The sequence below is a fragment of the Halyomorpha halys genome, unplaced genomic scaffold (genome assembly GCF_000696795.3).
Source record: "Halyomorpha halys isolate HHAL.00 unplaced genomic scaffold, Hhal_1.1 Scaffold529.1, whole genome shotgun sequence".
Lineage (NCBI taxonomy): Eukaryota > Metazoa > Arthropoda > Insecta > Hemiptera > Pentatomidae > Halyomorpha > Halyomorpha halys.
Genome location: NW_027116277.1, coordinates 130,439 through 146,437, shown reverse-complemented (window position 1 = coordinate 146,437; position 15,999 = coordinate 130,439). Strand labels below are relative to the sequence as shown.

General features: G+C 29.6%; 2 protein-coding genes across 2 annotated transcripts in view; one reads left to right on the top strand and one right to left on the bottom strand.

The window, feature by feature from the left end:
- The window catches only part of LOC106683921 (long-chain fatty acid transport protein 4), a 72,977-nt gene extending 65,606 nt beyond the window's left edge, over positions 1-7,371 (top strand). The window contains exons 11-14 of the mRNA XM_067053084.1: positions 124-190; positions 3,093-3,183; positions 5,421-5,574; positions 7,119-7,371. Of these exons, the coding sequence (XP_066909185.1) occupies positions 124-190; positions 3,093-3,183; positions 5,421-5,574; positions 7,119-7,276 (470 nt within the window). The 3' untranslated portion in view covers positions 7,277-7,371. The remainder of the gene's footprint in view (positions 1-123; positions 191-3,092; positions 3,184-5,420; positions 5,575-7,118) is intronic.
- Positions 7,372-9,712: 2,341 nt separating this feature from the next.
- Positions 9,713-15,999, bottom strand: part of Syx16 (syntaxin 16) — a 26,653-nt gene continuing 20,366 nt past the window's right edge. Inside the window, exons 5-9 of the mRNA XM_014425691.3 lie at positions 15,588-15,698; positions 14,537-14,628; positions 11,958-12,054; positions 11,790-11,874; positions 9,713-9,927 (exon numbers count right to left, since the gene is read on the bottom strand). Of these exons, the coding sequence (XP_014281177.1) occupies position 9,927; positions 11,790-11,874; positions 11,958-12,054; positions 14,537-14,628; positions 15,588-15,698 (386 nt within the window). The 3' untranslated portion in view covers positions 9,713-9,926. The remainder of the gene's footprint in view (positions 9,928-11,789; positions 11,875-11,957; positions 12,055-14,536; positions 14,629-15,587; positions 15,699-15,999) is intronic.

Genomic DNA, 15,999 nt, shown 5'->3' with positions numbered 1-15,999 from the left:
ATATTTTTACTTTTTCTTATTTTTTTATATATATTTTGCAAATTTATGAATTGTGAATGGTATTTTAAAATTAATTTATATAAATTATAGTATTGTAAGACAAGTCCTTTTTTTGTTTTTCAGGGGATATTCTTGTCAAGGATGAATGGGGATATGTCTATTTTAAAGATAGGACTGGAGATACTTTCAGGTATATTAAAATACTTAAATAACCACCAAATACTTAATATTCTAATGATTATAGTAACCTTTCATTGAGATCATTTATATTAAAAATCTCTGAACTGATTATAAAAATATTGTAAGTTTTAGAAATAATGGTTGTACAGATTGCAAACTACCCCACTTCCCATACCCATTGTGGTCCTTGATGACTTGATGAAGTACATCCCGCTGTCTAATCTAATTCTGTGCTGGATCTTGTCAGTTCCCCACTCGCAATTGGCAAGTATCTACCACCTTATCACCTCATCTGCTCCTTGTAGCTTCCATCCCCGCAGCCTCTGCCATCCATGGGACATGACGGCTCCCCCCATTTCTTAGAGGACTATTTCACAGGCTTCTTTAAGTGTGCTTACACTTCTAGCCACAATTCCAGTATCATTTACAAGTGGACTGACTTGCCATATTCTGTCCATCACTGCTTTGGTTTAAATGGCCTACAAAATTAAACAATATGGTCAAGTGTATGTCACCCTTTCTCATGCCAGTATTAATTTGAAAGGCTTGGCAGGATTGATTTCTATTCCTGACTTAAGATTTCGCATCAGTCATTGTAAAGCTTACCAAGCAGACTTGTTTCTGTGGGAATCCATTCTTTCTGTGACATTCTATAACCACCTTGGCTCTGTTTACACCATAAAACTTTTGTTTGAAATCAATAAACAGGAAATATATGTCCTTATTGTATTCATACTATATCTCCATCATTTGTCGAAGCACAAAGAATTGATCAGATATACTTTGTTCTTATTGAAATCCACAATTTTATTCTCCTAGTAGGCTCTCTGGTTATTGGGTGAGCCTCTTCTTGATTCTGGTGGACCTGAGAGTATCACATTGCTCAATGCTGTATACATCATCAATTATCTGGATAATTTCTTTTTTTGTCATTTGTCACTTATTAGTTGGTATCATGAATCAACAGTTTGCTCTCATCTTTCTTCACCATTTCCACAAGTATGCTATCTTCTTCCAAGGCTTTGTGATTCTCCAGAAACCTCATTGCCTTGTCAAACACTGTTTTAGAGGATTTGAGTGGGGAAGAGGTCCTTACTTTATCATGACTTCCTGAATATTTAATTACTTAGTAAAATATTAAGTCCAATGGCTCATTACTTAACACGTTGACTGCCACAGTACTTTTTAAGATTTCAGTCCAGGAAGCCAATTTAAGTTTCGTCAGTTTAGCCAAGTAAGCGAACTACGAGTTATATCGCCTAATCCTTCTCTTAAAAAAGCTTTACTTTGGCATCTTTTCTCTGTGCGGTGACTGTCCTTCAAGACTCTTCATACCACTGCTCATTTATTCCATTCATTAATTCTCCAGTTGACTCACCATTATTTCTTTGATGATCTTCCATCTGCTTTTTGGAATATTATTGTCACACTAATTTATTTACCCCATCTTTTCATCCATAACTCTGTGATATTCGCACTGTTCTGTGAATATGTGCCAAACTAAAGTTTATTCACATTCCATTTTGTCCTTTTCACTGTACTTTTCTTCCGACTATTAGATTGTTGATGCTTCAATAGTGAATTAATAGCATCCTATTGTTATTAGTTTGTACATGCAGAGAATGGGCACCTGTGACAGGCAGCATTGTTTCTTTCCTACCAATTTGACCATTTAAATCGCACCATGTCTAGTATCATATCAAGGCACCTTCTCAATGTTTACTCAAAGGATGTCAAAATTCTTTGCTTGGCTATATCTTTGTCCTCTTCTGTGGATGCGTTGACTAAAAATATGGGGACATCCCTTAATCTTTCCTTTAGTCTCACTCTGCATATCCTATCTTTTATAAGTTTAATATTTAAGATGGAGAGCTTTGGCTTTCCTGATCTCCCAGATCTTGCTCCCTTGTAACTATTAAAAATAAAGTAATCTCTTTTTTTTTCAATTCTAACACCCCTGTTCCATTTAATTTCTTATAGGGTGGTGATGTATACCCTATATTTTGTTAGCTCTGCAGCTGTTCCCTGTATTTTTCTTTCAGGCTCTTCCAGTTTCTGTACTGTCTATAGAGTACCATTAAATCCTTCCTCTTATTACTGTTTCTGTCTTTTCTCAGAATGCTTTTTTTACATGAATTAGTTGTTAGTCCCACACACAACACCTTGGTGCTTTCCTTAACCTGACTTAAGGTTTTTATAGTATGCCTTTGCTTTAGACTAGCTGACTCAGTCTAGAGTTGCCGCTGTTGGCACCAGAATGCTCTTCCACCATTATCTTCAGGGATGAACTCTGCTCCTCATCCTATTCTGATTGCCTGATTTTGTCACTATTGACGACTCCCTCTCTCATTAGATTGCTGACCCGATTGTCTTAAGGGATTTCAACCTCAACCTTTAGTGGTAGTTGATTGAACTCAGTGTGACTGCACTATGAGTAGGTGAGATAGAAGTTGCAGAAGAGAGGCTATGAGTTATGTGTTTAGGTCATTCCCCTTAGACTCTACAGGTACAAATTTCATGATTGATAACATCTGTCATCCTAGTTGTTCATGGTTTATTTTTGATTCTTGAAACACATAACTTAAGGTTGTGAGAAATTAAGAACACCTGACTGCAATTTCTGTAACAAATATGACAAAAACTGAGCCAACAACTTATTTGTTTACAAGGTCTTTTTATCTCATTTAAGTATATTGAGTTATATTTTGCTCCCTTGCAGAGATTACAGTGAGTGTAATATTTAACTGAAGTTTCCTGTTGTTAAAGAGTTTTTCTTAGTTACTCTTGTATGTTTTTTTACTTATTAAATATCATTGTAAATTTCAATTTAGTCTCTGAATTTATTTGATTTGTCTTGAGTGCATATAAAAAAATGCAATTGTCCAATTTACTGTATGGTTATTATTTTACAGATGGAGGGGGGAGAATGTAGCTACTACAGAAGTGGAAGCTATTATTAGCAATATTGTTGGACTGAAAGATGCTACAGTCTACGGAGTAGAGGTAAAATTTTGGAAAATAGGATTATATTTTAATAGCATTAAATTTTAAATGATTATTAATCTGATTTTCAAGCATTGTATTCATATTTTGATTGGGTTGTTAATTAAAATAATGATGACATGAAATACTTACGTTCTTTTTCATTTCTTCCAACAGAATATTTATTTAGGTTTCCACTATACTAGAGTTGGAGGTACAAATCTATTTCTGTTTTTTTCTATCAAAAATTAAAAATTTATTGTGAAAAAATGGTAAATTATCTTTTATTCAATGTATTGTCCATTATTAGCCACTATCTTTTTTCCTTCTGCCTGGGAGTGTTCAGATACCATGTGGAAAGAACTGTTCATCTATTGAGGCTATCCACAAATCAACCCAATTTTTTATATCTTCGTATGATGTAAAGCTCTACTCAGACAGATCATTTGTTATCAACCAGAACAAGTGATAACCGGGAGGGGCAATGTCTGGTGAACAGGACGGGTGGACTAAGAATTCCCAATTAAGTGTTTCCTAATAATTTTTAACTGGTAACAAAACATGCGGATGAGCATTATCATCTAGGAGAATGATTTTGTCATGCTTGGAGAAGTAATAAGTGCATTTTTTCTAAAGTGCTCAATCTCATAAATAGTATTCCGTAGAGATTTCTAGTAATGGTTTCGTTCTGTTTGAACAACTCATAATAAATGACACCACCAAATATACAGCATGAGTTTTTTTTCTCCCCATCAATACTCGGTTAGCCTGTTGATTTTGAAGCATGGGCAGGTTTTCCCCATGATTTTCTTCTCTTTTGGTTATCATAGTGGTTCCATGTTTCAACACCAGTACAAAAAACAATTTTTGTTATGCTGGCGAGCAGCAATTAACTCATGCAAAATTGATGCTGGACATCTCTCAGCTTCAGTTTATATGTAACCCAAAGTCATTTTTAAATCATTTCATTCAACTTGAAACTGCTTGTTAAGTCACTTCTAATGTAAAAGCAAATTTTTTTTTTAAGTTAAGGGATTAGTCTTCTCTGTTAATTAATAACTAATAATAATAAAAATTAATATTAATTGTTAAGGGACAAATCTTTAAGGTTTTTTTTTATAGTAACTAACTAGCTTGATATGTATTGGTGGCCTGTGTACTTCCATTCCTTGGAAAGTGACTTAAATTAAATTCAACAAAAATGGAAACACAGATTGTAAAATCAATTGAGTAATTTCATTTCATAATTTATTTAGTAGTCTTTTATTATTTTTCAAACTGTAGTTCCCAGTAAACCTAATTTTTTTTTCCTGCTTTAGTTTTTGATGAACCTCATTCCTTAATTTTATGACTTTATATTTCACTTTTAGAGTAATTCCATCCCATTTTTCAAAAAACCTTACCAGACTGAAAACTTTTGTTACTCATTTAAAACAGGGTCTACCTGCAATATACAGTACTAGATATGAATGTAAATTAGCTTAATTATATGCTTCTATATTTTTTGTCCTCGGAAACAAATTTTATTATTTTAATGCACATATTTTGGATCATCAATAAAAAAGAGATGAGGGTTGGGAGGGTCAGATCAGCAACAAACACTAAGTAAATTTAAATTATTTTTTATTGTTTAATGTTTGCCGATGCTTTCCTGTTCTTATTCTTACTTATCTTATTTAGTTTTTTCATCTATAATATCTTGTCTTTTAGTATGTTATATTAATTTTCCTCTTGAACTCTACCTTATGTATATTTCCAATTTATTTAGTTTCTATTTTTAACTCAACAGCATCTCTTATCTTGTTTTATAGCCCTGTTGAAGGCCTAAAATGTAGTTTGAAATGGTACAAATTGAGCAATAAAATATATTTGGTATTTTTTCTAATTTATCTCTTCATTTTCCATATTCTAATAATGTTGTTCCCTTTTTATAAATAATTTGCTAAAGTTCTGTCACCTCCAGCCCTTAAGCTAGTTCAGGAAATATTATGGAAAAGAATATTAAGACCCTATGAATTATTTCTTCATTCATATATACAAAATACAAAACTCAAATTTTCATTAATATTATGTTTATTTAATTCTTTTCAATTATTAGCCAGAATTTACGGCTCTTAATTATATAAAAAACCTTTTGCCTTTTAAAAGGCAACCCATTTTATGGGTTGTGATGAAGAAGGGTTTCAGATTTAATTATAAAATAATATATTTAATACATGTATTATAAAACCTAATCTAAGTAAACTTTATTGGTGTAGCTGCCTGATGTAGAAGGCCGAGCTGGGATGGCTGCTATAGTTGATACTGAAGGTCGTTTGGATCTAGAAAAATTATCAGATGGAATTCATAGAGACCTACCCCCTTATGCCAGGCCAGTCTTCATTAGAATAATTCATAGCATACCTATCACAAGTAAGTTCAATTCTGTATTTATGGAATAGTTTTAAATATGATTAATTATATCACCTTAATTATAAAAAATATATTCCTATTTGTAAGAAACATTTCATTATTGAATATGTTATTATTGTTATTCTAGATAGAGTACTGGAAACAAAAATAGGCTAAAAATTTAATCTGCAGTAGCCTATATAGTTTAGGTTTATTTAAAATTTGAATTTTAAATTATTTCTAAAATTGGTATTCTGACTGTTTCTTTTTAACACCCAAGTAGTAATTTTCTAGCTCCTAGTAAAGCAATCAGTTGATACTCATTACTTATAAAAGCCCTCTTGTTAGTCTATATTTCAAAATAATTAAGTTATATGAATACTATGGATTCTTTTTTAACATCTTTTTATAAACCCTTTCCCATATTCATCTTGAAGACTATGTCTTGGAGGAATGAAACAATACCGACATTTTATTTGTATTAATAATATAATACAACCTAATTTATCTAAAATAATGAAACCATGGGCTATTCCAGATAAGAGATGCTATAATCGACTATTTAAAATTTCATCATATTAGTAATATTTATTGATGATTGTTATTGACAGGCTAAACTGCCCAAGTCTAATAAAATCAGTGAAATTTTTTAGGGCTGAGCAGAATAGCCTTCAAAAATTATTTAATAGTTGAAAGTGAAGTGTGGATTTATAGTTAAGATTGTCCTTGAGGATGGCAAAACATTGGACATTAAAGTATTAATAGAGTGTTTGAGACTTAATTGGATGCAATTCATTTTATTTAAACAATAAAACCAATCTTGGTGAAGTGATAATATTATATATAAATTATAAAATAAATTATTTTAACAAATTTGGGCCATGTCTACTATGAACTCAATGTTCAAGACAGACCTTATTCTTCAAATACATGTACTATCTGCAATTTTTAAGAAATTCCCAACCCATTGGATTAAAGTAAGAACAGTAAGACAATTTTCCAAATTAGCCTACACAAAGTGATCCATTACTCTACGATGTGTATATATGTTAATCCATGAACATAAAAACAACATAACCAGTGAAACACTAGGACAGTGGTAGTAGAAAGGGGTGACATTATGCCATCTATATTGCGAGTTATGTGTAGTTAAAAAAAGCTTTAACCAAATCAACAGATTTATGTCTAACTTAGAAAATAGCAGTTTTAAAAGGAAATTTGTCTTCCACAAGTGTTTTCAATAAAATCTGTGATATATGGATGGATAAATGCTATTGAAGAATTAATGGTTCTAAAATCAAGTAATAGTCTTATTTGAAAATTAAATAACTTACAAGTTGTAAATGATTACAAACATACTAAATTTTCTAAACAGTATTAGTCAATATTTATTTATTTTTCAAAATACTTGTTTACTATATAAAAATAACATTTGTAAGAGCAAAGAATCATCTATTCTGAGCCTAATTTCTTGATACTTTAACATTTTAATATTTTGGAGTTACATTGTAGCTATTCTATCATATAATTATTTTGGAAATATTGACTCGAAATTGTGGTTCTAGGCACATTTAAGATACAGAAGGTTAATCTGCAGAAGGAAGGATACAATGTTGACAAGATTAGTGATCCTCTTTATGTATTTGATGCGAAATCTTCTAAATACATTCCTTTCACAAGAGAACTCTACAATGATGTACTTAGCAACAAATTAAGACTTTGAATAAATAATGTTAATAATTGTATAATTTTTGGTATCAAAACGATGATTTTTTTGTTAAATAATATTTGTTTTAAATATAAGTTTGTTTTTTTAAATTATTATTTTACTGCTTTAGTTCCCTCCTCTGAAATTTACATTCTGCCAAACAGTTTAATTAATTATCTTTATTTGTGCTAAATGAAAAAAATTAGGACAACCGCTTCATGGAAGTCCAATAGTTCCTTTTTTGGATCAGGTGATTAAGTATTATTTAAATATTGTTTTGTATTCAAAGGTCATATTGAAAAAATATAAAGTGATTTAATTTATTTTTTTTAAACAAATCAAATTTATTTGTACTTAAAGTTGATTTGTTTTTTTTAATTTAAGAAATAGTTAATTAACCATGTTTAAGCAGGTCAAATTTGTTAAAATTGTTGTAAATCTTGTGTAAATAGTAAAGATAGTGTCTTCTGTAAACTGGTGTAAATAGTAAAATGACACCTTGTCTTCTTTTTTTCCTGGTCATCTGGCTGAGCTAATATTTATTTTTTAACATCAATTAAAATACTCTCAATTTTGATTATTTTTTTTATTCTTAGTAAAATTTTAATGAAATATTGGGTTTTATTTTGAAAAGCACCCACAATGGTATATTTTGTATCAATATGATGCATATATGATAGGATATATCAAATAATAAGAAGTCATGGCACATATATGTGTGCATGTGTGTATACATTGATTAATAAGGAGCCATCACATATACTATGATATATGGTTGGTAGTTTTCTCCGAGGGTGAAAAATAAACTTGACACATTGGGAAACAACTCTTTCAATCTGAAAATAAAAAGAAGTAGGTATTCATACAGATAGTTTGACAAGCTCAAGACTATCAAAGATGTATTGTGGTAAAGGTCAGTGGTTGATATATTTTGCTAATCGATATCTATAAAAAATGTCACAGATAACTAGTATGTCTGATCACCAAGAAAATACTAAAACTCTCACAAATAAGAACTATATTTTGAAACTAATAGTATTATGTTCTAAAATACTGTTAACACTATATGTTCAGTAAATACAAAAAAGTTTTGTTTTCATAAATTTAATATGAACTAAGTACTCAATAATTTTATAAAATAAACTTCAAAATGGCAGCCATAATTGTTTGAAGAGAAGTATATGGCCATCAGCCATACACAAATCAAAGCTGCTTTAATTTTGGTTACCTAGCCTGAGTCACTTATTTATCAAGCAGGTATTTATTTATCCTTATAAGGCTGAGCACATTCCATTCCAAACATACATTTTTTTAGGGATCATGAGAATCAAAGTCTAGTCTCAAGGTAGCTATAATAAGATATACTTCGTCTCAGTGATAAGAGATGTATAACACATTAAGCAGAGCTAATTTTAAATAGGATCTAACTCTATAATACTTGACTTAATTAAGAATATTAATTATATTCATTGGAGAAGATGGTGGGGGGGGGGTGCGGTCAGCAAAGAAAACCATAAATAAACAAAAAAATATTTATTTATACCGACGTTTCGACCTGAGTTTTAGGTCTTCATTGAGGAGTCAGCAAGGATGTTGGCTAAAAACTTCAGTTCACACTCTCACAACCTCTAATACTTTTAAAATTGATTGTGCTGCTAAATTTTGTCTTGAACTTGTTTACTTTATTGGAGCATGTAGGGAAATGTTTCAATAAAGAAAATGTCTCCAATATTAAATTGTACAAGCATAAACTTTAACAGTACAAAATGTGGATAACATAAATCAAATGCTATATCAAGAGTCCTTTGTAGAATTGAGTGTGTGTGCATACATTGATGCTACATAAGTGCATGCTCTTGATAAATGTGATAGAATACTAGGCCTAAATAATATAGATCATAGGTCACAAATAACACTTACATGATAATTGAGTATAGCAGGTTGTATAAGCATTTTTCCCATTCTAATAAGACTGTTATTTGTCCAGGTTTCTATTGTAAACCTGAGGAAAAAAGCAACCAAATGGCAAAATAGTTTTGTTATTCTTTATGATCATATCAAACATTGGAATATTTGTTTGTAATATAACTGTGTTATCTAATTCTCCCTTCTCACTTTTCTATTTTTTCACCCAATAAAAATATCTAAAGATGTTCATGAACATCACACCACTCAATAGATTAAAATATAAATATTTTTTATTGATGGAAAAACAGATACTTCTCTTCAATATTTACATACCATATCCAGAATAAATCATGCATGGCTTGGTTCTGAAATATTATGGTAAGCCTAATTATACCATACTTCTCTGTCAATGGGACATTTCAATGTCAGAAATTAAGATTGAAAATAAAAGTAAGTAACTATATTTAAAAAATGATCAATGAACCTCATTTAAATTAGAAAAAAGGTTACACAAGTTAAACAAAAACACCGTTCAACAACTGAAAAATTATAATGTGGTTTACCATATATTCAAAAAACAAAGTATACAAAAAATGGTCAACAACAATAGATATAAATGAATATAAAATAATTTAAAATTTATAATATACATACATAAATTATTTGTTTGAATTTATGTAAAAATATGTACAATATAGACTAGATAATGGATATTATACAACTTGTTCTTTAAGGCTTCATAGTCAGCATTATATAATCTGTAAATAATACAACAAACTAAAATTAATTTTACAATAACATAAACAATTAACAATTTTATAGCACAAAAAGTAAACATATAATGAAACTTATGGTCGCTAGAGATTGGATTGATAATGATTTTGAGGAATATGTAATTGCATTACAACCGCAATTTAATTTCGGGAAAATATAAGAAAACATGTTTATAACTCAAAATTTATGACCCAAAAGAATGGAGAGGCTTCCGAAAAAAAAAAAACTTGAGAATAAAAGTGCCACATCTGGTGAAAAAGAAATTGAGCTAACTCCTGAACCTGTTCCTAGGACAACTGTTCTTTCAATTCAATAATAATCTAACCCAATTGATAAATTAAACAAGAGAAATTATGAAATTTGCGCTAATATAGCCAAAGCATCAGATATAGATGAAAGTATAGTTAAGATTAAAAGTAAAATAAAGAAAGTTAAAAGAGATTTGGATTAAGTTTACCACTGGAATAAAAAACTTCAATGCCAAATCCACTTTTCAAAAAAAAAAAAAAAAATTGGAGAAACTTAGAGAGAGAAGAAAAGAGCAATATGTTTAGTATAAAATATTCCAAATCTATAAGTAGTTTTATTTAAACATAAAAGTAATCTTTCTGCATTAAAGAATGAGTGATGATCCAAACTTTGGTGTAAGTGATAGTTGAGGAAATAAAACAAACACTGTCTAAATTTTATAAATTCCTGGAGAAAAACTACCTTCATAACTATCAGATGAGCCAGGAGCTATAATTATTATGGGCTATTTAAAAAATAAATTAATTCTAAAAAACAATAATCTTTTAAAGTTTATAACCTGGATGAAATAAGACAAAAAAAATTAATTCAAACAACAGTAGGAAAAATTCACAAAATACAAATCAAAGGAGAGGATGATTGCACTTTGATTGAATACTGAAGTTAAAGGTTCCAGGCTGGATCTTGACAAATATTACTTATTTCTTAAATGAATAATGTGCATTCCTGGTTTTGATTTTTTTTTAGTACTGAATCCAAAAGCTTTAATGAAAAAAATCCTCATACTATAACATAATATATCATAAAACCATAACATATCTCTAAATATATGTGTTTCTTGGAGGTACAAAGGTTTTCTTTCTCATCATGAATGGTTTTGAAGATAAACTTAAAGATATATAGATAGACTGTATTATTTGCTTCTTCTTTTATTTTTAAAACAATAAAACCTATTCTTTTGGAGATTTCAACACAATTTGGCTTAAACAATATTTTTCATTCCTGGTTATGAATCTTTCTAAAAATAGGCTAAAATGAGTGAATTTTTTATGGATAATAAAAAATGATAAGTTCGGAGAAAAGGAAATAATAATGGTCAAATAACGTAAAACATCAACCAGCTCTAACAAAAAAAAAAAGTTTGAGTATAAGTTCTTTAATTACACCATATCAAGTTGACTGACTTCCCTCTAGTTACAGCTGTTGGGTACTTGGAATTCCCCTGAGGGGAGAAACCTATAAAAAATTAAAACCATAATCTAAAATAGTAATAATCTAGTATCAGCCTCACATTTTATTTGAACAGGAAAAGGTTTTGAAGCTGGTGATACACATTTTTTTTATTTATTTATTTTTTTCAGGAGGATCTAACTCAAGAAATAAGAAAAAATATACCAATTTAAAATTTTATAGGAAATGACCAATAAGCCAGCAAATACCAAAAGTAGCCTTGAGAATTTTTTTATGTTAAAATTTATATTTTATAACAAACTAAATTTGTCAAAGAAATAAGAAATAAATAATTAGTAGTAATAGATAAAAAGTGAAATGGAACATGTATCAAGTAATATAATAAATCCATACATCAATCACTTACCAGACTTTAATAATGATCAAGGCTATAAATGATAGGGTAAACGCAACCGCGAGGATGAATATACAAACAAGTTTTTTATGACCCTCTGAAACAAATAGTCAATCACTTACAATACAGCAATTTCATACTAAACAAAACAAAATAAAACCTGTGATATACTAAATGTACTTTGATACTGTGCAGCTTTTGCAATTTTTTTGGCACCAAGGTTGATTTGGTTTTGAGCTTGCTCTACATGATAGTCTATCCTGTCCAAAAGTGTACCCTAAAAAAAATATCATAAGATACTATTCAATAAGGCAAGTATTAACAAATAGTATCAATCATAAAATAGAACACATGTTATTAGTACCAAAACAGTAACTTAAAATCCAAAGTTTTGACCTTGGCATGCCACTGGGAATGAAAAAAATCTTTTAAAATGAATTATTGTAAAGAACTATCAAGGTATTATAGATAAAGACAAAAAAAAAAAAATTTATGATAATTTTTATAAAACTGTTTTTGTAAATTAGACAATATTTCTTTAAAATAGTCTCACATAAACTTCCTGAAAACATTACAGGTCATCCCTATTTTTCATGATAATCCAATGCAACAAAACTGTAGACCACCCTATCTACATTTACCAATTACTCCGGTTGTTGGTTGATTCAAGAGGAATTTTTTAGTTCATAGGTCAACTCTTGTTTTCTAGAATTTCCTCCAATTATTTTGGAAGATTTAAAAAATTGTTTATGTACTTTTGTGGAATATTACTCCACTTTTCTGTAATGTAAGTTTGGAGTTCAACAATGGAATTGTATTGTTTCACTTGTGATGGAGGACAGGTAGACCTACTTATGTCTAGCTGAAAGATAAACCTCTCTCTTATCAGCTCTTCTTTTTGCACAATAAGTTACAGAATGATCATGAATTCATCCTAACCATAGTACTTTACAGCAATCCAAACCATGACACCTCCTTTACATTTTACATTTGCTCAGATATATTTTTTCCTTCGAATCATGAAAATAATATCAATATCCTTCGGGATCCTACAGATTAATGTGTTTTTCATCTCTTTCTCTATGAGACATGTTCAGCTGTGAATTGCTTCCTGTTATGTTTGTACTCTAGCTTGTTAATAAATTTTCCTTGCAATGGCTGAAGAGTTGGATGCTAGGCATAGAATAGCTTTATGTTTTAGGATATTTGTAGCCATAGACCTTCCTGTGATCTTCTTTCACTCATACTCATTACACTAACAAACAAATTTCTTTTAAAAAAGCCAACTTCTAGAAAGGACCAGCCAAAATATGTGACCACTCATGAAGGAAAGTCACATTCCTTCTCTTTTTCCCGGGGTATATGAAGCCCAAAGGTTTAAAAAAGAAGTCAATTTTTATTTCACAATGGTAAAAAAATACCATTAATTTTAATAGGATGAAGCAAAAGTGTACCGATTAGTATATACTTGTCCCAAAGATATTTTTGCTATTGTGGTGTCACAGATTAAATAAGGAATGTATTACATAAGTACTACCTTAAAGTAAAATACAAGGTGAACTTCTTAATTATATACAAACAAATTTAAAATATTCTTAATTCAACCTTTTTTGTGGAGTAAAATTTTTGTGAAAAACATTTTATTTTTTTTTTATCAATTAGCTCCAATTTTCCCCCATCATTCTCCACACTTAACCCCCTGGTAAATGTTGAGTATAAAGTATAAAACAACTAAAGCCTAATTCCATATTTGCCCCAAATGACCAGGAAAATGCATCATGGAGGTACTTGAAAAAAAAATCAGGGAAGAATCAACATAACTGCAAAATTTTTAATCATTATGTAATCCATGAATACTATAAACCATAATCCTCTGAATTATAGAAAAAAAGGGTGAGTATAAATAAAATTACTGCACTGTAAATGAGGACAGAAAATTACCAATAGCATTTTTGGGACACAATTTTCTGAGTCCACCATAATTAAGGACATAGATAAGATATATAAACTCAATGGCTCCTTTCAACTATATTAGTAACATTTTTTTCGGATTACCAGTTTGAACTGTCACCAAGTGGAAAAGAATGACACCCTGCCATATGGTCCCTGAATCTTCATAGTATTTATGCATTATTTTTCGCTAAATGACATTTAGTCGTCTAAAGTCAAGACCTGTTTCAATTTTTAATAACATTTTTTTTGGTTAATTGTAATAATGTTTCTAATTTTGAACTAAATATATTTAAATATTAATTACTTTCAAAATAAAAAAACATTCAGATGGATTTAAATTGGATGTTGGCAGTTGTAATTGAATATTTATTATAATGAGTTTTAATTAATTCACATTTAAACATTTGACACGGACTACTAGACTCTGAGAATGAAGAATGCTTTTTTCATTGAGGGAGGGCACTTTAAATATTAATATTCTAGAAAATGCTCAGGTAATATTCCAGTAACAGATGGACCAGAACTCAATATAGGTGTTACCTAAAGGAAATCCAATTCATACTATTAAGAGACCATGTTACTAACCATGCTCTTCCATAATTATTGTTTCATTTGAAAAATACATCTGATCGATTACTTCAATGAAGCCTATGGATAATGGAACATGTTTACAATATGGTACTTAGATCTCATGTAGAGTTCTTACGATATCAATAATAATATATTAAAAAATTAGAACTATCAGACCCAGTAAGGCTCATTTTTACAAGATTGCATAGACTAGAATCAGAGTTAAATCAACATACCTGGTCAACTACTAAGCGTGATAGATCTCGATACAAGTCTCTCAGTTCAACAAATGATTTCAAAATATTCTCAACTTGTACTTCATCAACTCCTTAAAAAAAAAAAATTAATAGTACAAAGTAGAAAAATAAACATAAATTGAAAATTCTAGAATAAATATAAGATTCCATTAATCAAAAGAATTAACACTTATTAAAGTTAACATAACTCAAAATGAATTCACACAATTACATTCATAATACTTTAATGTTAGTTTCACTTTTCTATTTTGGTCCAAGTTTTATTTACATTGTATGTGGTTGAGATTACAGTCCACACGATCACCCTTATCTTAATATCCTGAAATAAAGGAAGAAATATTATTCTTTTATTTCAGTATATAAAATGATCATGTACAATGTAATCTCAAACATAAATAATTCAACCATTTGTGTATTTGATAGAAAATATGAAACGAAAAACACCAGAACTGATATCAGAGTGTGAGAAAAAAAAAGGTAATAATTAATTAAAACAAGGAAGTGAAATTATTTCTAAGAAAAAACTTATATAATGATGATTTATCATTTTCCAAGTGAAGGACTGACAAAACAATCTCAGTGTTGGGCAAAAAGTGAATGCAATGATATTTTATGGTAATTAGTAACTTTAATTGGCTTGACTAGTAATTATTATTGCAGATTACAATTAGCATAGAACAGAACTTAATTTGGGACCAGATCCCTTCAGAGTAACATAAATGTACAATCAAAAGAAAATATATCTTACCAGTAGCTACTATAACAAAAATAACTTCGAACCTAATTGATATATTTCAATTCAATAATACAGCAATAAAATAATATTGCATAACAACTCAAGGCAAACTAAATTATGTAGATACAGGAAGTTATCAATAAAACTTTAACCAAAAAATAATAGAAATATTATAATGAGATTCCAACTCGTTATACATTATTAAAAAATTTATTCAAAAGGAAATATAATAAATTAAAAATATCTATTAACAAAAAAAAAAAAATAAATACAAAATGCATAACATATACATACCTCTATGTCCAATACATTGTTGAACCAAATTTATTTCCCCCCAGTCTTCTTCGACGGTTTCAGTCTCAAAGTCAAAATAGGGTTTGGACCTCTCCTCCCTTGATTTCATCACTAGAAACCCACAAACATACATTATAAATAAAAATTTCCTTTAAAAAAACACATATTAATAAATCATCTTTTAGAACATGGAAGTACTGCCACCAACATCCCACAGCCCCCATTTAGCTCCTAGGGCTTCTTCTTTAGGACAGAGAAGCATTTTGACATGATTCTATCAATAATTTATTGTTATTTTTGTATTTTCCTTGACATGGGGATTGTTTATTGGGTTTCAGAAGTCCTGATTCTATGTGCTTAGTCGGATTTTTGACAACTCATTTGTATTTCGTTTTATTATTACTGCTAGACT